This window comes from Piliocolobus tephrosceles, chromosome 5 (assembly GCF_002776525.5).
Source record: "Piliocolobus tephrosceles isolate RC106 chromosome 5, ASM277652v3, whole genome shotgun sequence".
NCBI classification, from domain to species: Eukaryota; Metazoa; Chordata; class Mammalia; order Primates; family Cercopithecidae; genus Piliocolobus; species Piliocolobus tephrosceles.
In genome coordinates, this window is record NC_045438.1 from 19,063,753 (window position 1) to 19,090,523 (window position 26,771).

General features: G+C 38.6%; 1 protein-coding gene across 6 annotated transcripts in view; it reads left to right on the top strand.

Moving 5' to 3' along the window:
- Window positions 1-26,771, top strand: part of AFDN (afadin, adherens junction formation factor) — a 147,890-nt gene that overhangs the window by 80,995 nt on the left and 40,124 nt on the right. For 4 of the 6 annotated variants that reach the window (XM_023223616.2, XM_023223617.2, XM_031935539.1 and 1 more), the window contains exons 12-21: window positions 3,265-3,383; window positions 7,189-7,250; window positions 7,368-7,573; window positions 10,333-10,478; window positions 10,851-10,945; window positions 11,376-11,641; window positions 13,254-13,397; window positions 14,898-15,096; window positions 18,991-19,094; window positions 21,136-21,222. In XM_023223616.2, the coding sequence (XP_023079384.1) occupies window positions 3,265-3,383; window positions 7,189-7,250; window positions 7,368-7,573; window positions 10,333-10,478; window positions 10,851-10,945; window positions 11,376-11,641; window positions 13,254-13,397; window positions 14,898-15,096; window positions 18,991-19,094; window positions 21,136-21,222 (1,428 nt within the window). Of the gene's footprint in view, window positions 1-3,264; window positions 3,384-7,188; window positions 7,251-7,367; window positions 7,574-9,568; window positions 9,590-10,332; window positions 10,479-10,850; window positions 10,946-11,375; window positions 11,642-13,253; window positions 13,398-14,897; window positions 15,097-18,990; window positions 19,095-21,135; window positions 21,223-26,771 lie in introns of all 6 variants that reach the window. The other 2 variants (XM_031935538.1, XM_023223615.2) reach the window with 1 other exon arrangement.

Below are 26,771 nucleotides of genomic sequence, written 5' to 3' on the forward strand. Positions count from 1 at the left end.
GGGACTGTCTGTCAGGGGGACTGATGACCTCCCAAGTCCCAAATCTGTCACATATTTTGCCCTTTCTTACTTGTTGCAGGAGTTTTTAGCTAGGCCACTACCACATACTTGATGCACTTTCTTCTTTCGGCTTCTAGAGTATCACCCTCCTGTAAACTACCTAGTAGTGGTTTCTCCTTGGTTTGATTTGTTGGTACCTCTTCCTCTAATGCTTCACTCCTAAAGTTTGGAGGGCCAAGGTTTCAGATGTAGGGCACCAATCTGTTCTCTTTCTGCATCTTCGTTAGGTGAGCTTACCCTGATGCCTGAGTTTAAATACCATCTAATGTTGATTATCCACTGATGTGTACATTTGGTTCTAACCTCTCCAGACTCATATCTCTCTCTCTCTTTTTTTTTCTTCCTGAGGCAGAGTCCACTCTGTCTCCCAGGTTGAAGTGCAGTGACGTAATCTCAGCTCACTGCAACCATTGCCTCCCAGGTTCAAGTGATTCTCCTGCCTCAGCCTCCTGTGTAGCGGAGATTACAGGCACCCGCCACCATGCCTGGCTAATTCTTGTATTTTTCGTAGAGATGGGGTTTCACCATATTGTCCAGGCTGTTCTTGAACTCCTGAGCTCAGGCAGTCTGCCTGCCTAGGCCTTCCAAAATGCTAGGATTACAGGTATGAGCCACCACACCCAGCCCTGACTCATATCTCTAAAGATTTACTTGACATATCCAATTGCATATCCTGTACATATTTCACATTAAACCTAGCTAAAAGAAAACTAGATTTTCTTTCTTAACAAACTTTCCCTGATCTTCCCCACCTTAGAAGACAGTGCTACCATCTGCAGCGCAACAGAAACCTCTTCCCTGTTCCCAGTTGGTCCTTTCCTTCTCTTAGCCTCTGCGTGCAGGGGTTTGTTCCTCTGCCTCCCTGGCTTAGGCTGTAGCCATCACATAGCGGGAGGTCCACACACGGCCCCAAGAGCAGCCTCTTCCATTCTACCCAGCGCACATTTAAAAAATGTAAATTAGATTTCTAGTTACTGTTCTGCTTTCGAAGCCCCTGGTGGCTTCTCACCCCATATATCAGTCTTCACCCTGGCTTGCTCAGCCCCTTATGCCCTGAGCCTGCCTCCCTCTCAGTGTGTGTCTGCTGCTCACTCAGGCCGCCCAAGGCTTCCATTCTGTGCCCCTGCCTGCCACTCTCCTCCCATTGGAAGGCCTTTCTTGTGCTAGTGGTTGTGCTTTTGTCCTTGCTTTTCACACTCTGGCCCCTTCTTGTCTCAGACCTCAGCTTAAAGCCACATTCCTGAAGAGGTTGTCCCTGAGCATCCTGTCACTGTCACAACACCTGATATAAGTTATTTATGCAGTCTTTATTACCATCCAATGCTTGCTCTGTTTGTTGACCGACTGTAGAATGTGAACTCTGCAAGTGGTGCTCCTGTTTCATACGTCATTGCTGTGTTTCTATTGCACTTTTCTTAAAAAATGCCTGCTGTGAAGAAGACTCTTGGGAACCATCTCATGAATAATTGAATGAGCCGAAGAGAACTGTCTTTATAAAAATTTTCGTTTCTTAAAAAAAATGTGTACTCCACAAAGAAGACTTGGTAAATAGAGGAAAAAAGTAGAAATGAAAATCCTTCATCCACAATTTATAGTTGACCTTTGGTAGTAACGTCGTGAGGGGTCCTTTTCTGAACTCCGGTATGTGTCTGTATGTTCATGTATGCATTTTAACACGATTGGATATGTTTGTCTCCACACACATCTTTCTTTAGCTGTTACTCTGTGAGCATTTTTTCAGTACTTAAAAGTCACTTAAAAAACACATGAAAATCATTCTGTAGTATGTAAGCACATAAACATGCTGTAACTTCTTTATCCATTGCCCTATTACTGGTCATTTATAATAATTTTTTAATAGTGTAAATAGTATTGCCATCCATCGACCAGCAATTGTGTTTCTATAAATCTGTCTTATGGGCCGGATGTGGTGGCTCATGCCTGTAATCCCAACACTTTGGGAGGCCAAGGCGGGCAGATTACAAGGTCAGGAGATCGAGACCATCCTGGCTAACACGGTGAAACCCCATCTCTACTAAAAATACAGAAAATTAGCCAGGCATGGTGGTGGGCCCCTGTAGTCCCAGCTACTCGGGAGGCTGAGGCAGGAGAATGGTGTGAACCTGGGAGGCGGAGCTTGCAGTGAGCGGAGATCGCACCACTGCACTCCAGCCTGGGTGACAGAGTGAGACTCCGTCTCAAAGGAAAAAAAAAATCTCTCTTATGGAAGGATTCACTGTGTGTGAATATATGCGTATTTACAAGCACAATTGTCTTGTCGCTGTGTATGATGAACATTTTAAATGATGTAATAAAGCATTGGTTTAATGAAGTATGAGGAATAGACAACAAAATGTTATACAGCCACTACAAGTTTGTAATATAAAAATAAGTGATAGTGTAAGATGTTTATAACATCTGAAAAAGTGTTTTATCAAGAAGATTGTATAATCCCATTTATGGAAAATATGAAAAGCTGGAAAGATATGTACAGTACAGTAATAATCACTAGGTGGTAAGAGAAACATAATTTTTTATTTACTACTTGTACTCAGTTTCTACAGTAAGCAGATGTAATAAGAAATTTTATATGAACTTTTATTCTACAGTGAATTTCATTGTATAAAATTTTTTGTTTCCTGGTGATTTTCTTAATGTAGGTAACTCATCCTTTTGTCTGCCTACAAATTCCATACAAATGGTTAGAATTGTATACTTTTTAGAAGTATTTAAATATACTGGATTGGGTTACCATATAATATGTGTTTTCCCCGGTGTTAAGGGCAAAAAACAATCCAGTTTCTGTACTGAATTCATTAGGTATTGAGCTGTAAGGAGTAGGATTTCTAAATCTGTTCTGAAAAATAAACTTTAAAGAGACCCTGCCTCTTCATATTATACATATTTTCTTATCTCTTATCCTGATTTTAAAATAACTTGTTGGAATCAAATTACTATTAGTGTACTTTTGGAAAAATCATTGTGTGTTTGTACCAGCTTTACATGCCTGTGTTTTAAAGGTAATTCCTAGTGGGTACTCCCTGTGGACATAGTGTCCCCAGCATTGCTCTGTCATTTCCTGGTCTGTGTTCTTGCCTGCCCTGCTTGGCAGCCCCGTATCAGATCTCTGCTTGCCAACACTGAGTGTCAGGCTTGGTTGGTCTGCGTGGGCTTCTAAACGCACTGTGCTTTCTCTCCATGTAGAGCACCACTAGGCTGGACAGCGACAGAGTATCATCTGCCTCTAGCACAGCTGAGCGGGGAATGGTGAAGCCGATGATCAGAGTAGAGCAGCAGCCAGATTATCGCAGGCAAGAAAGCAGGTAGGAAGTACATCATTTTTAAATGGTAAAAGTATTCCTAAAGAAGAGTTGGGATAAAGATTGTTGAATTTATAAAGGTTCAGCTGACATTTTTAGAATGTTAGCATAATATTTTAAGGGCATTTCCTTTCTTTGTTATTGAATTGAAAGAAATGCTTTACCAATAATTATATCCCTCACTTATATGCCACAGTGCTATCAAATTGAAATAAGAGGCACACTGAATTAAAATGTTGCCATTTAAAATTTACTACTTTGTAAAAACATAGAGAAAGGGAGTTTTTATAGGATTTTAATATTTGATGATTTTTATATCTAGAAAAATCTGGTCATTTCACCCATTTCTAGAAGAAATCTTCATCTGTTTAAAAATACGTAAGGCCAAAAATGATTTTGAAACAGATTTTAAGAATTATAAATGCCATATTATATCTTGTGCTCTGATGTGATGTGTCTGCCTGTGGAGATAGATTGAGGATGAATTATTTTTTTTTTTTTCTGACGTTGTTCTTGCCTGATTTTTCTGGGCAGAGAACTGTCTTTTGTTATTTCCTTGTCTTATGATTTTTAACATGTCACCTTAATCAGAATCCTATTTCCTTGTGACCTCTAGAATTATTTAAATGTTGCAGAGTAATATCTTTGCATTAAACATGGCGGATAAATAACAGATACTGACTAGTGGAACTAGCAGCATGATTTGGTGCTGAACACCTCTACCCCAGAGCTCTGTGGGAACTCAAGACAGACATAGGGAAAGACTGCATGACTTTTGTGGCATCCTCATTATCAGCAGTGAAACTGGCAGCATTCCCCCTTTGGGGCTTTTCAGATAGATTTTTGAAGAGGCCATTCTGTTTCCTTAAAGATCCAGTCAGTGAAACAGTTAGATGAGGCAGGCGACTTGCCCAGGGTCACCTATCAGTTCAGTCGCAGGTGATGAAGACAGTTCTTCAGTTTCACAACTTCCAGCAGAGGGCACTGGATATTGCAGGATTTTAATATCATTCTCTCACTGGTTGTTACATATGTAGACTCATAAGAGAATCCCAGGTTTTAACTTTATTTTTGTGGATTTTTAGTTCTGATGCAAGATTTTTATTGGCTATGTGAATTTTATTACATGTGATAATTAATAGTTTACTTTCTGTGTTTGTACTTGTTTTTGGTGGTGTATTATGGAGTAGGATGTTCAGAACGGTAAATTGGTATTGTTAAGGAATACCTCTATGTATTTATAGGGTGTGACTGAGAAGCATGAATCATAGTTCTTAGCTCATAAATATTTGACTGAGTAAATGAATTCACACGAGGGAGTGGATTGATTAGGATAATGCTTTTAGTATATGCAAAATTAGTGATTAGTAAATAATAGTGTCAAAATAGTCATATAATGGTTAATTGTATGTCAGAAAATTTTTTACCATAAACACATAATTTAATTATTTTATAAGGTAAGATTAGTTTGCAGAGTTATTAAAGGCTTTATTTTAATTACAAAATATGTTGCTTTGTTGCTATTATAACAATGATGAAAACAGAAGAGGCTTTCTGCCCCATTCTTTGTTTTTCACATAGGCAGTGTTATAATAAGCACTACTTAATTTAACTGATGTAGCCATGAAAAATTTAAATGTGTTTAAAATGCTAATATTAGTGAAGGAAAAAAAACCCTTTTGAATGGAGGGGATGACTTTTAATTGTCACTAAATTTTTTTTTCTTTTATCAATGACAATTTAAACACTTTTTAAACCAGATTTGTTAGAATATAATTGGTAAAGTTTATTCAGGTTCACTTTATGAGATATGTAACTGCCTAGCTGCAATTTTAGATGTCTGTAAATACGGGAACGTAAGGGAGATGTGTTTAAATAATTGATCATTTAAATTACATTGTTTATAGAAGCATTTTTCTTTTCCTTAATTGTTGAGTTAAATCATTAGAGCATAAACTAAATAATCAACTCTGAAGCATACAATTTGATAAAAAGATTTCGGTTATATTTATTAGTAGTAAAATATTTGGTTATATTTTTATTATTTTGTATAAATATATTCATTTCTCTTTATTCATTTTTTGATGCATGGAGGTGAGGATGGAGGGAAGAGAATGGTTTGCTGTTGAAAAAAAGTTAGCCAGTCTGTAAACTACTACAAATCTGTAATGATCATAAGTTCTTCTTTTTTGCTTTTGAAGGAAAGTTTTTTATTGTGTATATTAACTTATTTAATGAGTGGACCAACAATTCCAAATACTTAATTGTGGCTGTTTATTACCAGTTGTCTAAGATTCACAGACACATTGCTGCTGAAATGACTGTTGTTTAAGTCACTAATGAGTATTTCTCATTCAAATATCAAGATAACTCTTGACTTTCCATTTCACCAAATAAGATTTATTTGAGTAAGTACTGATCTCAGTTTAAGTCAATATTTAACTCAGTAGAGATGTTCGCCACAGTTTAAGTCATTAATATCCCCACAATTTAATTTTTTGTTAAGTTTGCAGAAAGGCAAAACACATGTTCCCTGACTCTTACTGTCAATTTAAATTTTCTTTTTCAGAGACATTTTTGAGAATTCTTCCTGATTATCTCTGTTAAGTTGAACTAAAATGATAAAGACATTGAAATGTTAAGGAAGCTAATCACTTGACTATGTGTTTCATTGGTTTTTGGTAAACATTGTATATAAAATACAGCGGGTCACAAACTTAGAGTAATAAGTAAATGACTTGAAGTTCTAATCCCATGGCTAAGTGAAAGAATAAGCTGAGCATGATTCATTGAGAAAAGTGTAAATCTACAAAGATAAGGAAATCTAAACTGGATTTGTAATTTATTATCTTACACATTTTAAAGAGTCTGTGCCTAGCAATGGCTTTCAAAATGCTTTTGAACAGTGGTCACAACACAAGATTATATCTTACATTGTGCTCTGGTGAACACACACACAAATGTATATTTAACTGAAAGAGTAGTTTCACAAAACAGCCTTCTGCCCTGCCAATGGGTGATAACACACTGTTTGGAGACTATTTTTATAGAGACAGAAATGAACCTAACTTTTGGATTAATGTGATCTGAATACCTGGAAATAGATAAACATTAGTACAATGCTGGTTTTTATAAATGTTCCAAATTATAGTTTTTTGTATTTATAATTTTTGAGAGTTCCTTATTTATGTAGTGTCAGGCTAAATGGTGGAAGGGACCTGGAATTTATGTGACCATAAGAAGAAATGTGAGTGAGTACAACATCTCTTTTTAAGACATGCATCACTGTAAGCATTGGAAAATGATGATAGTAATGGCTGAAGGAGACTTGCCGTGGTCAACTTGTCTAACCCTGTGTCAGCAGAGAAAGACAAAGTCCAGGTCTTAGGAAGCTTTTCCCTTTCAGTATAAGAACTCCGTTTCAAGCTTGGCATGGTTAATATTTCTTTGTGTCACTTACTACTTTCTTTTCAGTGTTACCTGAGCCATAGCTGTAGCAGATGCAAGACAGACCGATCCCTGTACTAGACATGAAGTGTTCATTAATAATCCAGAATCACGTCAGATCTGCTGTCATGGCGGTGGCATATACTTCAAGGAACTAACCTTCTTAGAGGAGTCGTGATAAGATCACTCCCAATACATTATTTGATTAGGCTGCATCTGAAAGCAAGGGATATTTTATTATTTTACATTGGAAAGATTAGTATTTAGATTTAAAAAGTAGTTGCAGAAATCTACACAGGTTGTCAGTAATATTGTTAGCCATGTGACCTTATTTTAAGTGATGTCAGCTTTCTTCTTTTAGAACGCAGGATGCTTCTGGGCCTGAACTGATACTGCCTGCAAGCATTGAATTCAGGGAAAGTTGTGAGTCATTTCAGATTTCATTGTCAATGAATTATTTCTTGATCCATTTTGCTCCATCTGATTTTCACATTCATTTTTGTTCTTTTTTCCTTTTTTGTTTTTGAAATCTTTACACAGCTGAAGATTCATTTTTATCTGCCATTATAAATTATACTAATAGCTCTACAGTCCACTTTAAGTTGTCCCCTACATATGTATTATATATGGCATGCCGGTATGTATTGTCCAACCAGTACAGACCTGACATCAGCCCTACAGAGCGCACACATAAAGTCATTGCAGTCGTCAACAAGATGGTGAGCATGATGGAGGGCGTCATCCAGGTACGTTCCAGCTGGCCAGCCGTGCTCCTCTGGTGATTGTGGTTGTAATTGCTAAACCAGTGAACTCAGCTTCTTTCAGGGCTTCTGATTTGGTTACATGTTTGACTCTAAAGATTTTTTTCTAAAATAGAAGTTATATAAATATTATAGGAAAATATATAACTTTAAAGAGTTGAAAAGAAATATAAGCTTTTTTTCTGTCTTGTTTTCCCTGTAAACTTCAGCATCAGTGAAGGTAGCTGTGTGAGCTAACACAATAGTAAACTTCAGCATAGTGAAGGTAACTGTGTGTGCTAACACAATAGTCCTGAGAAAGGCCCTTCAGCCTGCAGTAATCGTTGTGAGAAAGTGCTGAGACTGTTGTGGGCTTATTGTAGACTTTTTTCTGTCAATAATTTGTTGAGATGAAATTCATATAATATTAACCATTTTGAAGTGAACAGTTCAGTCGCGTTGAGTGCATTTACAGTGTTGTGCAACCACCGCCTCTGTCGGTTCCAAATCTCCATCACCTCAGAGTGATACCCCTTAAGTAGTTGCTGGTGTTTTTCTTTTTCCCTGTTCCCTGGTAACACCTTCTTAGACTTTTTAAAAATGGTTATCAAAAGTCACTTGCTCCTGTGTAATGAGCCGAGATGTTAGTAGTAATTGGGCTTTTTGATAGCACATGTGTAGGTATAATGGACATCGTAACATACTTCTCACCTAAAATGATTCCGTCATAAACCAGTTTTCAAAATTTCAGAAGATAAAGGTGTTTTGTTGATAGAATGGTTTGGCTCTTTTACGTACTTTCTGTCCCGATCTACAGCTGATAAAATTTTCATAGCAGTTTTTCATCTACAGATTTAATCTTTAAAGTTCTTAAAAGTAAATGTACAGATTTTTTCAGTTTTTCTAAATCACTTGTCAATGTTGTTATTCAACTTAATAAAACTCTAATTATATAATATTAATAACATAGATAGATTGGTTGCTTTTCTCCCGGCAGGATCACTTGAGGGAAACTAAGATCCTTTAGTTCCTTCAGAATTGTTTTCAAAGGCCAGAATTTTTCAAGAAATGTTTCTTTTATGTTTGAGTGATTAGCATGAGTTTGATGGGGTTATGCTTCTTTTACCCCAATTAGGAAATAGGTAAAAAGAAAGTCGTTTTATTTGGAGACCATTTTGTCACTCTCATATCATTATTTTATCAACAAACGTGGATTTCCTTTTCAGTTGTCATTCAAAGCCATTGTCTGTCTTCTCTCATGTTTGGACTTGACTTAACCTGTTTCAAATTGTGAGACACCTATCGTAAAACTACCCTTGATAGCCTTTTCCTTATTGATGTGAACTAGTCAGTGAAATCACCGTTATCAAACAAGTCTTTTAAACTTCAGGTTTAGGTTTAGTATCCAATGGGAGGAATCTTAAAGTAGTGGAAAAGAACTATGGTAGTGAATAATTTAAATTCTGTTTTCAAAACAACAAAGACTTTACTCCCATTAATGTAGGTATAAGTTATTTATACACTTTTAAATTCTTAATCTTCTCAGCTTTTATTTTTATTGTTTCTTGGTCTTTCCTGTCTCTTCCATTCCTGTTAATTAATCTAGTGGAATGGACTTTCACCTTGTTAGATACCTTTAAGTAAGTAGTAAGCACACCATATCATTGAAAGATGTTCACAAGTCCTTCCATTGTGAATCTTTTAAAGAGATCAATGTGTTCATGTGTTTTTATTGTAACGTCATATTTATTGATAAACTCTAAAAATTCAGTTAGTTATTGTGCCAGTGGTAAGAACATAAAACTAATCCTTTAGGTCGTATACTTCTAAAGGTACTTCAGAACCATAAGTTAAAATGTTATTTTGGGAATAACATAACTAAATGTCGTACCTTCATGTCGTACCTTCATATGAGTGTTTTGATTTTTTTAAACTATCATGATTGTTTACAAGTTTCTTTCTCTCGTTCTGCTTGATTTCCCCTCGTCTGTTTTTCTCCAGGAAGTAGACCAGGTTGACCAGGTAGGACATCTGCTGGGAGCTGATCCTAGCTGTGTTGCTTAGCCAAGTTTCTCATGCTGCTCCCATGTCAAATACAGTAATACAACAGCTGGACTGAACAGCTCATAACACTCATTCAGCAACTGAGACATGCAGTACTAAAACCCTTTTTGACTGTGCAACCTTTATTGGCATTTCATAATTTCTGCTTAATGCACTTCAGTGTGGATATGAAATGACAAAAGTTCTGTTTCTTCTCTTTATTATTTATCCTTGGTTCCTATTCTTTGGATCTCATCTGAGGTTGCCTGGCCTGCACATGTGGTCGGGAGAGGATGTGATAGATCAGTACTTGATACTGAGTTGCATGGTGTCCAAACCAGTGACTACAAGTATCAGGGTGGCTGTGGGTAACCATGGATACATGTATGTATACTGCACAGATTACCAGATAATGCACAGTCTACAATTTGGTATTACATTATATGATAACTATTTCTCCACTGATTCCATCTATAAATTGTAGCTAACTGAATTCGTATGTCTGTGTACATGAATCCTAAGAAATAGTTGCAGTGGTTATTTACTTCCCATTGCTATGTATGCACCCAAATTATTTTGCAAATATCTGGTATCTGTGGTAAATACCTTGGTGAAATGGGAAGGTACTGGTCTATCTCCAGCAGCTTTTCAAGAGCATTCCTTTATATTTTTGTTACTTTTGTTTGTTCCATGTTGCTTATGGAAATGTGTTCTGTCTACAGAAACAGAAGAATATTGCAGGGGCACTTGCCTTCTGGATGGCAAATGCATCTGAACTTCTCAACTTCATTAAGCAAGACCGAGACCTTAGTCGGATCACATTGGATGCTCAAGATGTTTTAGCACATTTGGTTCAAATGGCATTTAAGTAAGGAACGCATTTTTGAAGATGGCACTACCCTATAAATAATTAAGTCATTTGTTTTCTTACTCAGATAAATAATTAAGTCATTTGTTTTCTTACTCAGTTTTCCAAACTAATTTTAAGGTTTATGTTTACCTTGATTGAAGATGAATATCAGGAAGCATACATTTTTGCAAAATGTATTAACTACATATAGTTATATACTTAATCTAGTTATACTGAATTCAGTGAGCTATGTTTCAAGATTCCTAAGAGTAAAACTCATTTTTTTTTAATGGAAAATATTTTTAAGAGTCCAAATTGTTTCCCATGTGATAACATGTCTGATAATAGCTGTCTGTCATGCTAGATTACTGAAATTCTTTGTCTTTTCAGATACTTGGTTCACTGTCTTCAGTCAGAACTTAATAATTACATGCCAGCCTTTCTAGATGACCCTGAAGAGAACAGTCTGCAAAGACCAAAAATAGGTTAGGATGTTTTTTGACTGTCTCCCTCTGTCCCTCTCTTCCTTCACATTTAGCATCATTTTAACGCTTAACATATGTAAGGGGAGGTATTTTTAAAATAAATGGGATGTCCTTTTGGGTTTGGCAGTGTTTAATAAATTTTAACTACTATTTGTTTTGTTTACATATAGTTCTCATTTTGGTGTGTCACACTGGCCATATTCTTTAAAAAGTCTCTTAAGGCAAAATTATGATGTTAAGTGTAATTAGTTAATGACTATATGTAGTTTAAGATCATGTCACTGTTTCCTCTTGAAATGAAGTTAGTATTTTTAAAGTGATTAAACAGCGCTTACTACCATAGGTACCATTATCTGAATTTACTGCATATTCAAAGGGTTCTTCCTGGATGACATTTTGGTCCTCTTGTCCTCTCATCCTGTCTGGGCAGATGATGTGCTGCACACGCTGACAGGAGCCATGTCCTTGCTACGACGCTGCAGAGTCAATGCCGCCCTGACCATCCAGCTCTTCTCTCAGCTTTTCCACTTTATCAATATGTGGCTGTTCAATAGATTAGTGACTGACCCAGATTCAGGGCTGTGCTCCCATTACTGGGGCGCAATTATCCGTCAGCAGCTGGGCCATATTGAAGCCTGGGCTGAGAAGCAGGGGCTGGAGCTGGCTGCAGACTGTCATCTGAGCAGGATCGTGCAGGTGAGTGCTGGTGCCACTCCCAAGCTCATGTGCTTTGTGGTAAAGGCATCTGATCTTTATAATGAGCAAGAGCTTCAATGCAGCAAAACCTCAGTACCCTCTTTTTGGGCTTTTTCATATGTACAAATAATGAAGTAGTGCTGTGTTAGTACCTGGGCTGCCATAACAAAGTACAGATATTTTTTCCCTGTATTAATTGTATGCCATAATTGTTACTGTTAAGTACTTATGCCTGAATAAATTTAAGAAAATGATTGCTTATAGGTACATAAAAATTCAGAGTTAGAAATGGTGACACCAAGCAACCACAGATGGTTTACATGGTTTGTTTTCTGATAATTTAATGTACACAAACTTTGTTTCATGCACAAAGTTATTTAAATATTGTATGAAATTATCTTCAGTCTGTGTGTATAAGGTGTATATGAAACAAATTTCGTATTTAGACTTGGGTCCCATTCCCAAAGATATCTCATATATGTCAATCTTCCAAAATTAGAAAAACTCCAAAATCTGAAACACTTCTGGTCCCAACCATTTCAGGTAAGGGATACTGAACCTGTGTCAAAAACTGAGTGACTTAACAGTTGCTCCACAACCCTGGAGGCCAGAAGTTGAAATCAGGATGTCAGCAGGGTTGGTTCTTTCTGGGGGCTCTGAGGAAAGGTTCTGTTTCAGGCCTCCCCCCAGCTTCTGGTGGTTTGCACGCAGTTGGCGTTCTTTGGCTTGTAGATGCATCATCCCAATCCCTGCCGTTGTCTTCGTATGGCATTCTCCTTGTTTGCCTGTCTGTGTCCAAAAGACTGCTTTCTATAAGGACAGCCAACATTGGACCAGCTGATCTTGTTTTAACTTGATGATTCCTTGGAAAGATGCTGCCTCCAAAAAAGATAACACTCTGAGGTACTGAGGGTTAGCCCTGCAAATTTTTAGGAGACAGAGTTCGACTCATAAGTGGTAACCAGCAGACTATAAATATCCTTAAAGGGTTCTTTATCTTGAGATCAGTAAGGTGTATTTCAGAACACTTTATAGTGAAAGATGAGTACCAATTTTAAAATGGATGAGAATTAACCCTCAAGAATACAAAGCCAAATCATATCCCAGTGGCTTAACCAGCTCTGAGGAAAGTTTTTAGATACGAAAAACTAGGAGGTGGTGTTTTGCAATTAACGAATTGAGTCATATATTTTTTTCTCCATTTTTTAACCTTTTTTTTAAAAAGAGATTTAGTATAGAGGCTAGACAGCTTGTTATGAAAAGTCAGGACAATGAAACTAATTAAACACCGGTAATTGGTCATCTGAATGGTCAAGTAAATGTTTTGCTTTTGAAGAGAGTTTTTAAAATGCTTTACGAACATAATTAAATCTAATTATACATGCATGTCATAAAATTAAGAGGGCATCTAAAAAGATGCCCTTTAAAAGATAATGCTTTTAGTTCTATTTAATGTATATAGTTACTGTAAATGGAAGTCTGTTTCCTGAAATCATTCTGCATTTCAAAGTTAAATTAGCGAGTTATATTTTTATAAATATTACATAAAGGATAATATTTATGGAATAACTTTACAAGTATGCTATTTTGTGTCCTTTTTTCTTTTACATAGGCAACAACTTTGCTTACCATGGATAAGTATGCACCTGATGACATTCCAAATATAAATAGCACCTGCTTTAAGTTAAATTCACTACAACTTCAAGCCTTATTACAGAACTATCACTGTGCACCTGATGAGCCTTTTATCCCAACGGTGAGTAGATGTTGCCACATTACCACACAGTGCGGGACATGTTTGCACAGGGAAATTTGGATGAAGAAACAAAAGGAAATCTTATTTAATAAGTTGACTTACTTATTCTCATCTTACGAGATTGTTTTCATGTTGTTGTCTGAGTTGAGTTCATTGAGAAAACAGAAACTACACTAAGTAGAAAGGGATTTTATTCAGGAAAGTAGGTTCTTGGAAACTTATCAGAAGGACTAGAAGAGAGGCGGTTAGGGGGCTGCCCAGGACTGTTGAGTTCCAGTGTGCTTGGCCACAACTGAGTGCTGGAGGGCAGGTGCCTCTGCTACAGGTCACCCCCTCACAGCCTGGCTGAACTGAGAGGCTTGTCCCATCTCATCTGGAATAGAGCTGGGAGTTTTGGCATGCCTGCCTCTCAATAGGAGGAACAGAGGGTGAGAAATAGTATTTACCACTGTTAGCTATTTATAAAGAGAAATGCTGTAGACTTAAATACGAGTCAAATTATATACGTGGATGGATGGATTGACCAACATTGAGTTATGCCAACAAGACATGAACAAAACAGCTCCAACTAGAAATCACCAAATCAAAAGTACAGCATATACATAAATCATGTCATAGTCATAAAAAGACATGTGGGAAAGAATGAATTACAGTTACAACAGCTGGGATGAACATTATGACATAATGTGAAAAAAAAGCAGCCCTGTGCAAAGTGCATAGAATAGGCTTCCATCTATGTACACTTTAGGAACAATCAAAATCACGCTCTGGTGATAGAAGCCTGAAAACCATTTCATTCTTTTTGAAGGAAAAGGAGGGGACAGTGAGAGGGAATGGGGTTAGCTACTCAGGTGACGATGTTCTCTTTCTTGAACAGAAGTGAACCTGGTGGTTGAGCTGGTGTGTTCATTTTATTGATCTATACAGTTAGGATTTGTGAACTTTCCTTTATGTGGGTAATATATCGGTGAAACGTTTTTAAATAAAAATCATCCATAAACCCACAATTCAGAAATAACCTCTATATATTGATATATTTCCAAACTGGCAAAAATACTGTATAGATATTTTATTCTTGTTTTTTGTATTTTACATTGTGTGGGCTTTTCCCTATATCATTAAACATTCTATACAAATATAGTTATTCACAACTGAAAATTAAAGAATTGTACGATGAAAAAAAATGATTAGAAAAGAAAAACTTGCGATAGAACAATTTCTTTTTATTTCAAGCTACAGGTTACTTAAAATTAATAATTAAAATCTTGGTTCATCTATAAAATGTGTGCAGCCCAGGGTTGTTGGCTTTAGAAAACAGATGATGGCTGTTCTTCTGGGATCTGTGCTCCCTCCATAAGCCTGCGTCTGTCTATGCCTGTTGTCTGTGAGATGAGCAGTGCTGCAGTGATCAGACAGATCAGACAGGCTTGGAATAGTTGTTGGTCACGTGCATCAGACAGTGAGCATCTCTTTTTAATTTTGCATTTGTTTTCCAAACAGGATCTTATAGAAAATGTAGTGGCTGTGGCTGAAAACACTGCTGATGAGCTGGCCCGCAGCGATGGAAGGGAAGTGCAGTTGGAGGAGGATCCTGACCTCCAGCTGCCGTTTCTTTTGCCAGAAGATGGTTATTCTTGTGATGTTGTCAGAAACATTCCAAATGGTTTACAAGAATTTTTAGACCCTCTGTGCCAGAGAGGTAAATTAGTCTCCATGCCTGAGTCTGAGCTACGCCCCAGGTTAAAGCGAGCATTTTATTCACTGTCCACCTCATAGGGTAGTCCACTTATGTGGGAGTACACCCTCATGGTGTCTGGAGAAGTCCGTGTTCTGCTGACTTGGAGAAATATTTCATGGTGATGTAAGGTCAGAAGTGTCGAGACAGCGCTAGGGGATGTTTTGTGACCCTGTAGTGAACATCTGCTCTGCCCACTTGATGTCATGGTTACATTTTCTGCCTGGGCTGATAACAAGGGACCTTTTATTGTTCTCCCTTCTTGGTATTTTATAAGCGTAGTAGGTTGATTCATTCTTTTAGCACTAAATTGTAAACTTTGTTGGTACCAGCATAGCAATTAAGAGCAACACAAGCTTTGGAAGCAGACTGCCTGCATTCTAAACCCAACTCTGTCACCTATAGGCTGCGCTGCCATTGGCAGCTGACTTTGGCACCTCAGTTTCTTTTCAGTGAGATGGGCATGTTGATAGTACCCAGCTAAGAGATTGTTGGGAGGACTGAATGGGTTCCTGTGGAGCATGCAGAACTCTAGCACAGAGTGAGGGGGTGTGAGTGCTGCCTTTGCTGCTGCCGCTGTGGCCACCAGTGCCAGGCTGGCCTGCACCTATGTGCTGGCGAGACCCAAACTCCAGCATGTCGTGTGCTTTTCTGCGTGAAGAGCTTATAGCCCTGAAAGGTTTGAGTACAACTGATTTCCTGGATTTTATTATGTCACTTTTACTACATTTTCTTGTGATCTGTACTGATCGAAAACACCACAATTATTTCTGATGTATGAGGTTTTATATTAGACCAAATTTTAATCCAAGTCTGCCACTTTTTCATAAAGTGGAAAACAGCTCGGATGAGTAGAAAGTTAGACCCAAAGTTTAGGGGTTTGTTTAAACAAATAAAAGTAATAATGGTAGAGGTTTTATGCCCATAGGTATATAAATCTGGTGAGTGTGATTTTTAACCTCAGTGAAATATTCACTCCCGACAATAAATACATTTTTATACCTTTCAAGATACCTTCAAAGTTTCTGATAGTTAAAAAAAAAAAAAATCATTTTACAAAGGCTGCGTCTTTAATGAAATGTGTTTGCAAAACAGTTACCTCTGGAGCCTTTCCAAAAGGTGCTCAGGGCTCAGTGCCGTCCTCAGAGAAGCAGAGAGAGGCCAAGGTGAGATGAGGCCGGGGTGAGGTCTTTTAGGAAAGTGTGTGTGAAGGAAGAGGGGTAGGAGCAGGAGAAGGCAGGGAGAGCCTTCAGTCTTGGTACAGGTGCACCTGTGACAAGGTTGGGGAAGGAGAAGGGCTGGGTTTCAGTGCAGGTCTGAGAAATGGAGTGGGCCTGAGCTAGCCCCAGAGCATTAGTTCTGTGCTCTGCCATTCCCTGGAAAAAGCCTCATGCCACACACTGGTGGACCCAGAGGCAGCAGCACAGCTTCCAAGCAGCAAGCACTCGGCCACCACAGGACTGCTTAGAAGTATCCTTCCAAGTGTGCTGCACCTCAGCAAATCAGAAACCACAGCCAGTTTTCCTTCCCAAAGTCTTCCCCCACACACGTGTTACTTATGGCACTCATCCTCGGACAGTCTCCTCACTCCACTTTTTCATTTTGTTCTATTGTTCATATTGCCATGGTATCTTAAAACTATGGTTTGTGGATGGTTCTCTCCTGCCAGGAACTCTTCCTCTATCATATGTGGGATTAATTTAAACTGTTGAGCATGACATCATCTTCCAGCCTTACTGCTTCACCTTGAAATACACTATATATATTGTTAATATTGAACTGTATATTATTAATATCTGTGCTATTACCGTTGTCACTACTCCTGCTGTTGAACTTATACACTTATTTATTTTCTTAATTCTAATCAGGCATCCTTTCATCTGGAAAACCTCAGTGTCTTCCTAACACTTAACATGCTTCCCCCAGGAGTGATTCTTAGTTACTTGTTTCTATTTTTGCACTGGTCACATTGTGTTTGAAACATGTGCTGCTGTCTGTCCTCCACGTTTAGTGAGGGTGGTTTCTGAGAGCCTGGGCTTGGCCAGCTGCACTTTCTCTGATCCTCAGCACCTTGCGTGGGCCTGCTGTATGTTCAGTGGTCAGTAACTAGTTGTTTTTATAATTAATATCTTGCAAATAAGCATGCAAGGTGACTACTAGCATTTTGCAAGTCTGTATAGTTTATAGTTTACAAGCAACTGCCAGTTTTGTCACATGTGCCATAGGGCAGATCCTCACCAAGTTGGAAATAGTGAGCTGTTGACTTGATGATGGAGTATTCTTTGTGACTTCCCCATTAGCTCTCTTAAATTATTAATTTTAGGACATATGTGATGTTTCCATGGTCTCAGCATCACTACTTTACTTCATATGTGTTAGATGATCATTGTACATGTAGCTTAGTACACAGATGCCTTTAGAAGACTTACAAAGAATCGAGTGTTTTCTTTCATGACATCAGTGTTTTCAGTGCTTCACACTCAATTCTTTACAAGCTGATTAAAGAATTACTTTGTGCCCTCAATATATATTCCTTTGTTTCCTTCATACAATAGAGTTCTGTGAGAGAAGACTGTACGACCAGCCTGGGCTCATACCTGGTCTGAGATGCATTCCTTAAGCTAATAAAGCCAAATCTCTATTTGTAGTATGGTCCAGAGCTTGTTTTGGGAATGCGGCCCTTGAAAAAAATAAGAAAATAATTTATAATTGTTCAGATTGCAAAATCATGTTAAATTAGTGATTCCCTGAAACATGAGAAAGAGAAGCAAGTTGTAGGTTATATTTTCATGAATCTGAATTGAAATAGTGATTTAAAAAATAAAACTAAGTAAAATTACTTTGTATACTTTTTTTAACTGAATATGTTTTTGACATCTCCTTTTTTGCCTACTATAAATAAACTGATTGTCCACAAATAACAGTCAGAATTTTCTCCTTGTTGAAGCACTGGAGTGGGTGAGACTGTCAGCTTCTGCCAGGGAAAACTCACTAGTCCAAGCCATTAGACCACTTGAGACTGTGGTGAGAAGCTGCGCAGAGTCTGTGACACAGGACACTCTTCATGAATGGTAGCTGCTGAGAGTGGGAAGAAGATGGCAGTAGAGAAAATGTACCAAGGATTGTTCAGGGCCCGTGTGATAGATAGGAGTTGGTCAAAACATTGCTGAGAAACAAAATAGGATTTGACTAAATGAAGAATGACCTAGTTTGAACTGAAAGGCTTACTTTTACAAAGCGTGTCATTTGTCCCTGCTGAAAATAACAGATATTCTTGAAAACATTATAAAATGATTCCAAAATTTATTTGTAAGAAATTTAAATTAGTATGAACTTAAAAGGAGATTTGGACAAAGAGTAATGAGGAGGAGTCCTAGAATTGTTGTACAAGTTACCCGATAATTTGAATGTACGTAGTTGAACCGAGAGTCTGACGTGCTGGCAGACACCCCATGCTCGTGTTGTTTTCTGACTCCTTCCCTCTTTTCTTCCCCTTTGCTAAGTAGATATTCTGAATGTTATTAAGGACCTCTTAGTTTAGTGGAGTAAACAGTTCTGCAAGGAATTAATGACAAGGTGATTTGATAATTTCTTATAGGAGCAAGAAAAAAGTTATTTTGGAACACAGAGGAGGGGGAGGCCAATTTTACTCTACTGCTTGGTGCTGAAATACTCTTGGACCAAAACAGATAGATAATTTTAAATGTCTAGTAATTCAGTTTGCAGAGGGGAGTAAAGGTGTAGAGTAAGAAAAATCAATACTATGTATTGGGTATTAAGCAATTGGTAATTAATCTTGCTTCCCTTATCTTGACAAGATGTGCTTTTTCACTTACAATTTGCTTGTTTCCTCCTTAGGATTTTGCAGGTTAATTCCTCACACACGTTCACCAGGTACTTGGACAATATATTTTGAAGGTGCAGATTATGAAAGTCACCTTCTACGTGAGAACACAGAGCTGGCAAGTATTTTGAGGGTACCATGAAGTGCAATAGATCCTTAGGACTTGAAGATGTGATGCAGATTTGTTTCTTTCTTAACTGAAGATTGGTGTAATAGCAGAGTTTTAAAATCACCATTAAATACTGATATTCAAAAATTTTTAAACCATGGTTTACACATATGTTTTTTCCTCCCAAGCCATATCTCTTACAGTTTTGTCTGTAAGCAGTGGTGCTTTTTGAAATAAAGAACACTTATACCCATGGTTATACCAGTCTTAATACATATTTTTAAATATATTAATATGATAATCTTAAAATATTTTCTTAAAATTCTTTGGCAGAAATGTTTTATTCTTTTATAGTCAGTTCTGCCTTGTCTTAAATATATATCAAGCCATTTAGTAATATTTTATCTTTTTGAAAGAGTGGTAAATCCCCAGATTTCCCAGCTTCATACATGTTAAGAACAATTCTACTTTGCTTCATATAGACAGTTTTAAACACAAACAGGAACTTTTTGTATATTCAAAGTAATTAATTTGGCTTCCTTGCATACTTTAGGTTTGAGCATTATATCATGGCCATCTCCAGAAATTGAATTAATTGTTGATCATTCTTTTATACCAAATAGATGATCACATTGAACTACTGACAAATTGAACATACCCCTAATACTTTTTTTTTTTTTTTTTTTTGGAGACAGAGTCTCGCTCAGTTGCCCAGCATGAAATGGATGAAATGCAGTGGCGCGATTTGGCTCATTGCAACCTCTGCCTCCTGGGTTCAAACGATTCTCCTGCCTCAGCCTCTCAGTAGCTGGGATTACAGGTGCATGCCACCACACTTGGCTAATTTTTTTGAATTTTTAGTAGAGATGGGGATTCACCATGTTGGCCAGCCTGGTCTCAAACCCCTGACCTCAAATGATTCGCCTGCCTCGGCCTCCCAAAGTCCTGGGATTATAGGCATGGGCCACCTCACCCGGCCCCTAATACTTTTTACTGACTTTACTAACTGCTGTTTTTTTAAGTCCCAAATAACAGCAGCAACTTCTGGTTACCCAATTTTATGGAAAAACAAATACCTTCTAGGTAGACTCACTCATTCCTCATCTTTCTAGTTTATTCTAAGATTCCTCAGGAGATTTCAGATTTTGATTTAAAAAAATAGTAATTCTAATGTCAACTAATTTTATTTTCCTTAAAATAATCTCTCATAAGCTTTAGTTATTTTCCTTCTAAATTAAAAAGCCATATGTATAATTACCACCTCTTGGCAAGATACCTTCCTGCTAATATATTTAATTATTTAAGTTCCTCCTTAGTGTGTATGGACTGTTAATTTTCTTGAATTTTGTTTACTCTTTGGCGTATAGGAATGTAAAGAATGTGTAACTTCAATGAGTAATTTCACTTTCTCATTCTTTGAGTCTGTCGGGAACTGTCTTGCCTTATGGGCTGTCAGTTTAGGCTCCTTACCCGGCCAGGTGGGCTTCACTCAATAGCAGCACTCTCTGGGTGCTGCTGCATGAGTCTTGCAGCAGCCTTGGTGTTGCTATTTAAAATAAAATTACTGCTGAGTTTTCGCAAGAGACAAAGATGTCAGGTCATCTCTGTTACAACCATTTTTTGCAGTCCTCCCCATAGATAGTGTAAAATAATTTTAAATTTCTTCTTTGAAAACACAAAAAGACTGGTAATTTATTTTGAAAGGTAATAAAGTAAAAATTGAATTTTGTCCTTATGACCAGGCTTTCTACCTGATAGTAATGGGGGTTTAATTTTGTTTTATAAACTAAGTTCTTCAAATCACATTTCAATAGCATTTATGACTAAATTCATCTTTAAGATTTCAGTCAAGAATATTGATTTAGTTTACCAGATTAATACCTGAAGAGTATCTATATTAATTGAAATTTTTTTTTTACTGTTTATCTTCTCACCCTTTTTGTTTCCCCATTTGCTCCAGTGAACATGATTGACTAGCTCATGGGTTGTCTAACCATACAGAAGCACTTCCATTTCAGTCATACAATAAACCTTTGTTTTCATCCTTTAGGCTCAGCCGCTGAGGAAAGAACCTGAAATAATCACTGTGACCCTAAAAAAGCAGAATGGAATGGGCCTTAGCATTGTTGCAGCAAAGGTAGGCCAATTAGTCATGTGAGAGTTGTTCTCTCCAGTCTTTCAGCATTGAATCAGTAGTTGTCAGAGTGGATCGTGTGGGAGTACTTTACCACCTGTGTATAACGTGCCTGTTCAGTTCTGTTTCTGTGTAGGAGAGGAATGGTGTTACATGAATGAAGCCAGTGTGCTCACTGGGCCCAATTAGTTGAGGGATGATCTCCTACTCTGAGAATGTAGCTAGAGTGATACTTTGAGATTGAGCAGATGGTGCTCAGAAGGAAACAATTTAAAGGCATAGTCAAAACTTGATTTGCACAGTGAGGAGAGAAAGCATTGGTACAGTAGAAAACTGCATCGTGGAAGTGGGGCACAGGTGCATCACCTCATCATAGTGGGCCACTAGACACCTTTCTCAGACTCCAGTGCACATAAGAACCACTAGGGGCCTTGCTACACAACGGGATTTCTGGTTCTCATTTCCAGGTGTCCCTTCCAGTGAGTCTGGCGTGGAGCTTAGGAAATGGCATTCTTAACCTAGACCTTATATAGTTCTGATAGGTGTTGACTGCTGAACCACCCTCCTGGAACTCTTGGGGTTTGAATCCCTTCACCCGCTAGTTTTGGCAGGATATTTAAAGCTACACAGATCTTTTCTTTGAGTTAAAGAAATGAGTATTGTGACTTGGAGTTACTCATGAGCCTCTTTCAATATGGAATCTCAATTACGTTTGCTTAGAATTAATTTTAGCTTTGAATCATATTCAGATATTTTCTATGAAACAAACGTGTTTTTAGTTAATATTCAATAACTGATGTTTCAGTCAACTTTGCTGATATTTTGCTTAAAAATAACACTTTGGCCACTACAATGTTTATTTTTGTTTCTATCTCTAGGGAATATATGAAAAGCTTGAAAATGTTACATAGCAATGTGATAGAAGTGCCTTCTGAATTACAGTTAATGTGCCTTGAGAAATATTTTAATTGGTAATAGTCAAAAATTTTAATTTATTTTTCTTTATACCAGAATTATATTATCCTGAATATTAATTTGGAAATAAACGGACTATAATTTGAAACCCTGCCATTCCCATTGTCTGGAGAGACCTGTGATTTTTTAAAAGCTTTCACTGAAGTGTTTTCTTCCTCAGCTACTCTAATTTATGAAGGGTCCGTTTGAAATGAGGGTATGGGGCAGGCCATGAGGTCAGCTTTACAGTGAACAAATGCAGAAGTATGAGAAAAAATGTTGAGGTCCTGGCTTTGAACCAAAGGCTAGATGGTAAACTAATAGGTGGTCTAACAAGTACACAGGCTCTGCCTGACTGTACATATTTGCATCTACTGTCCCATCATGCAGCGAGGCCTTTTTTATTTTTATGTTTTAAAAGAGACTGGGTCTTGCTCTGTCACCTAGGCTGGAGTACAGTGGCACAATCATAGCTTTGAACTCCTGGGCTCAAGTGATCCTCCAGCCTCAGCCTCCCAAGTAGCTAGGACTATAGGAGCATACCACCATGCCTGGCTGATTTAAAAATTTCTTTTAGAGACGGTGTCTCACTGTGCTGCCCAGGCTGATCTTGATCAAATTCCTGGCCTCAACCAGTCCTCCCACTTTGGCCTCCCAAAGTGCTGACAAAGCTTTTCTGTCCTACTTTGCAAGGACTTCCTGGCAGCTCACTCTGCTCATCTTTGTCCCCTAAATCAGGGCAGTTTTAGAACTGGAATTAGATCATGAAGAGTTTGGTATCTTTCTCCCTGTCAAACTGACTCTGTAGCATCTTCACTGTAGTTATCCCCACTCTCCAGCATATAATAGGCAAAAAATTTTTGTTGAAAGATAGCAAATAAGAGCAATTTTTTTAACCGAGTGGATATTTGATTTGCTGTTATATAGGTTTAATCCTGAAATAACAAATTACCAGCTATATTAGGACAACTCTCACTGAATTAGCTATGAGGAAAATTTGTTATCCATAATCTTAGTCATAACACAAATGCCTACGAAACAATATGTGATTAAGATCTAGTGCAAGTACCATAAAACTTTACCTTTGTGTATTTTGGAGAAATTAAGAAGATGAATGGGCATTGTAGCAGTTGTGGAGGGCATCTTGGGAGAAGTGGAGTTTCAGCTAATCCTTGGAACAAACATAATTGGAATAAAGGAATAAGGGAGATATATCATGGGTTCGAGTGAGAGCGCAAGCAAGGATAGAAGAAACAAGTCGTGTGTGTGCCATTTTTGGATAAGGTGAGACCTGTGCAATTACTAAGGAGAGCGGAATAAGGAAGGCAGTGCTTAATTAGTTTTAAAACTCTTGATTGACAGGATAAGGAGTCTGTGCCTTATCTTGTAGGCACCACAAAGAAATGCAGGATTTAGAACAAAAGAGGAACGTGATGAAACTGACATTTTAGGAGGCTTTATCTGGGTCTGGTGTGCAGGATGCATTAGAAGAACCTGGGATGGAAGGTGGGCATCTTTTCAGGAGTTCATCAGAGGAACCTGAACCCTTTTAGCATATGGGTTGAAGGTGCTGCATGGGGCGTAGTAGGCTGCCTCTCAGAGACCGAGGCATGTGAGGTTCACCTGTGCAGGCAGAGCATAGTCCAGGGCCCTTCCCACCTCACCATCCAGAATTTCTGCTTACTCCTGGAAAGGGTCCTGCTCACAGGCCATATTTCCAGGCTGTTGCAATTTAAGGGACCAGGACTCATTTGGAGATGTAAAAGTGAAAGTACCAGCCATAGAGCTATGTTTTCTCTTTGCCTACCAGCTGAGTCAATGCCCATTTTCAGGAAAAAATTAGAATCAGAAATTACCCCACCATACTCAAATCTGTGGGCAGAATGTAACCTCCATATTTTCTGTGATGTTCATCCTGTAACCCTACTTTAAATGCTCTTCTTACCTGGGGTTTTAGGAGTGTGGAGGTGGAAGTAGGGGGCTTCCACGATCAGTGTCCACCTCTTGCAGTTAAAAAAAGTATCTTGCAGTACAAAACTATTTGTTCCTATAGATTCAAGTCTAATTTACTTCAGCATTCAGTCTTTCAGAGTTTTTGGTATTCTCTTTCTCATGATTTTCTCATGTATAAAGGAACCAGCATTACCTTACAGCAGGGAAGAAGAAGCGGAGCTCTGGGTTCACTTGGCACTTTCTCACCCTCTCCTGGGTGGCCTCTGGCCTCTGGTTGTTTGTCTCTGAATTTTGACCTCTGTCCTTTCCAGGGTGACTGGGGCAATTAGGACAACAAGCCAGATTGAAAGTCACACCTGAGCCTCTGTTCAGTTATTGTGGCAATGCAGGCAAGAGGCTAAGGGACAGGGTGCCAGCTCGTGTCAGGTGACGGTCAGATGATGCCCAGATGAAGATAATCCTCTCACTTCAAGGAGGAGCTCCAGAAGGAAGGTTCTGCCGGTTATGAACCTACCTGGGAGGGAGAGGGGAAGGAGTGCAAAAGGTGTCAGGGAAAGTGCCTCAGCCCAGACACCCAGGCACGGGTGCAGAGCCCTACGTGTGCCCAACTGTGCCTGAGTCCAGGGAGCCCATGCTGCTTGAATGGGCTACACCTGGGCTCTGCCCATTTGTACATCCATGCTGCTGCCCACACCTGTCTTTGCTTCTTGTTTTTAGATCCTTGTACTTGGTCACCTCTTCCACCACCAGCCTCTCTTAATCCCTAATCCCCTCTTCTGTGGGATTTGAAGTCCCTTGAGCTGCTGTGTGTCCTATTTGTATTTGCTCTTACGCAAGGAAGCCTCAGAAGAAACAACCTTCTCTCTATATCTTCAATGGAAAGTAGTTTCATCATAAAAATCACTGACTCTGGAATCTTTGCTATTACAAAAATATTTGTCATTTATGAAGAAAAGTTACAATAGGTATCAGTGTAGCACAATTACTGGCTTCTGTGAGTCTAATGTGATTTAGGAGTCTGCAGGGGTTAGCTTCAGGGTATATTGTAATTTCAAGGCTAGGTCTGTACTTTTACTAGTATTAGAATAAACTTATTATGAAAGTAGTGGCTAATTGTTAAAATAATACTCATTTCAGAAGAGAATATTAGTGCCTGTTGTGTGAAAAGTAGAGTGTACATTTTCACTTTTAAACTTTAAATCTCCAGCGTTTAAAAAAAAAAACAACAAAAGATACTTAAAAAGATTTGTAGAAAAGACCAGTAAATAACAATGTTAATAGTACTTGTAACTGGATTGTAGGTTATATTAATAGACTTGGGGCTTAATGGGGCATAGTAACAGCACAGAAGGTTAGGTACGTGCAATCAAAAAGATGGACCTTCCACCAGCTGAAGCTGGGTTGGGGATGTGTCTGATGTGCATGTCTATACTGCACCTGCAAATTTGTGACTCCTGAATTAAACATGCTTCCCTCCCCCTCCTCAGGTCACTCACACAGCAAGTCTTCCCTGGTAAGAGGAAGGTGAAGGTAGCTGTCCTCTTATAGCAGAACACTCCAGAAGACAGCCTGAAGAGGTTTTGAGCATTCACTCTGTTTGACATCCCTGTCTCACTCTCCCATGCATGGCTTTGCTGCCTCCGTGGGGAGTCAGGCAGGAAGAGGTAGAGAGTGGCTGGAAAAGCCCTGCTGTTCCCTTTGCTGGGATCATAGACCTGTGTGTCCCTTTTCTAAAGTGGGGCATGATCCTCCCTAACGTGTAGATGATGTTCACTTTGTTCTTGTTTTTGGTCTTTTCAAATACCTTCCACAGTGAATAATGTGTATAAATTGAAAACCGGAAGAAAAAGAAGGGAGTTCAGATTTAGTTCTAAAATGGTTAACTTGGCCAGGCGCCATGGCTTATGCCTATAATCCCAGCAGTTGGGTTTAGGCCGAGGCAGGAGGATCACTTGAGCCCCAGGAGTTCGAGACCAGTCCAGGCAGCAAGGTGAGACCCCATTTCTACAAAAAAAATCAAAAAGTATGCTGAGTGTGGTGGTGTGCGCCTGTGGTTCAGTTACACTGGAGGCTGAGGCAGGAGGTTGGTTTGAGCTCAGGAGGCTGAGGCTATGGTGAGCTATTTTCTCATCATTGCATCCCGGCCCAGGTAACAGGGCAAGACCCTGTCTCATAATAATAGTAATAAAATTAATTCATCAGCTTATGAAATAGATTTAGTGAAACTAAGTGTGGATTTGACGTTCATGAACGTTGTTTTTTACCTAGTGATGAAAGTTTTCTTCTCTTGCCAAGATGTCTGTGATCTTAGTCACTTTATTAGCACATGCCCCTTGACCACTTGAAGAATGAGACAGACAAATATGGGAATTATATGATCGATGGTCATTATCCATGGCTGTTTGCAGAATGTCTAAACTGCGCTCCAGAGTGGAAGTCAGTGCTGAACTTGAAGGTTGAGTCAGTGTTAGCGAGGTCAAGGATGGCAGCGGGCCATGTACACAGGGTCAGCCCAGTTTGGGCTGTCAGGGGAAGCCATGTGGGGTGTGTGGAGAGGCAGATAGGACCAGATTATAGAGTACAGTGTCAGCAAGCTTTTTCTGCAGGGGGCCAGACTGTGGAGATTTTCTACTTTGCAGGCCACG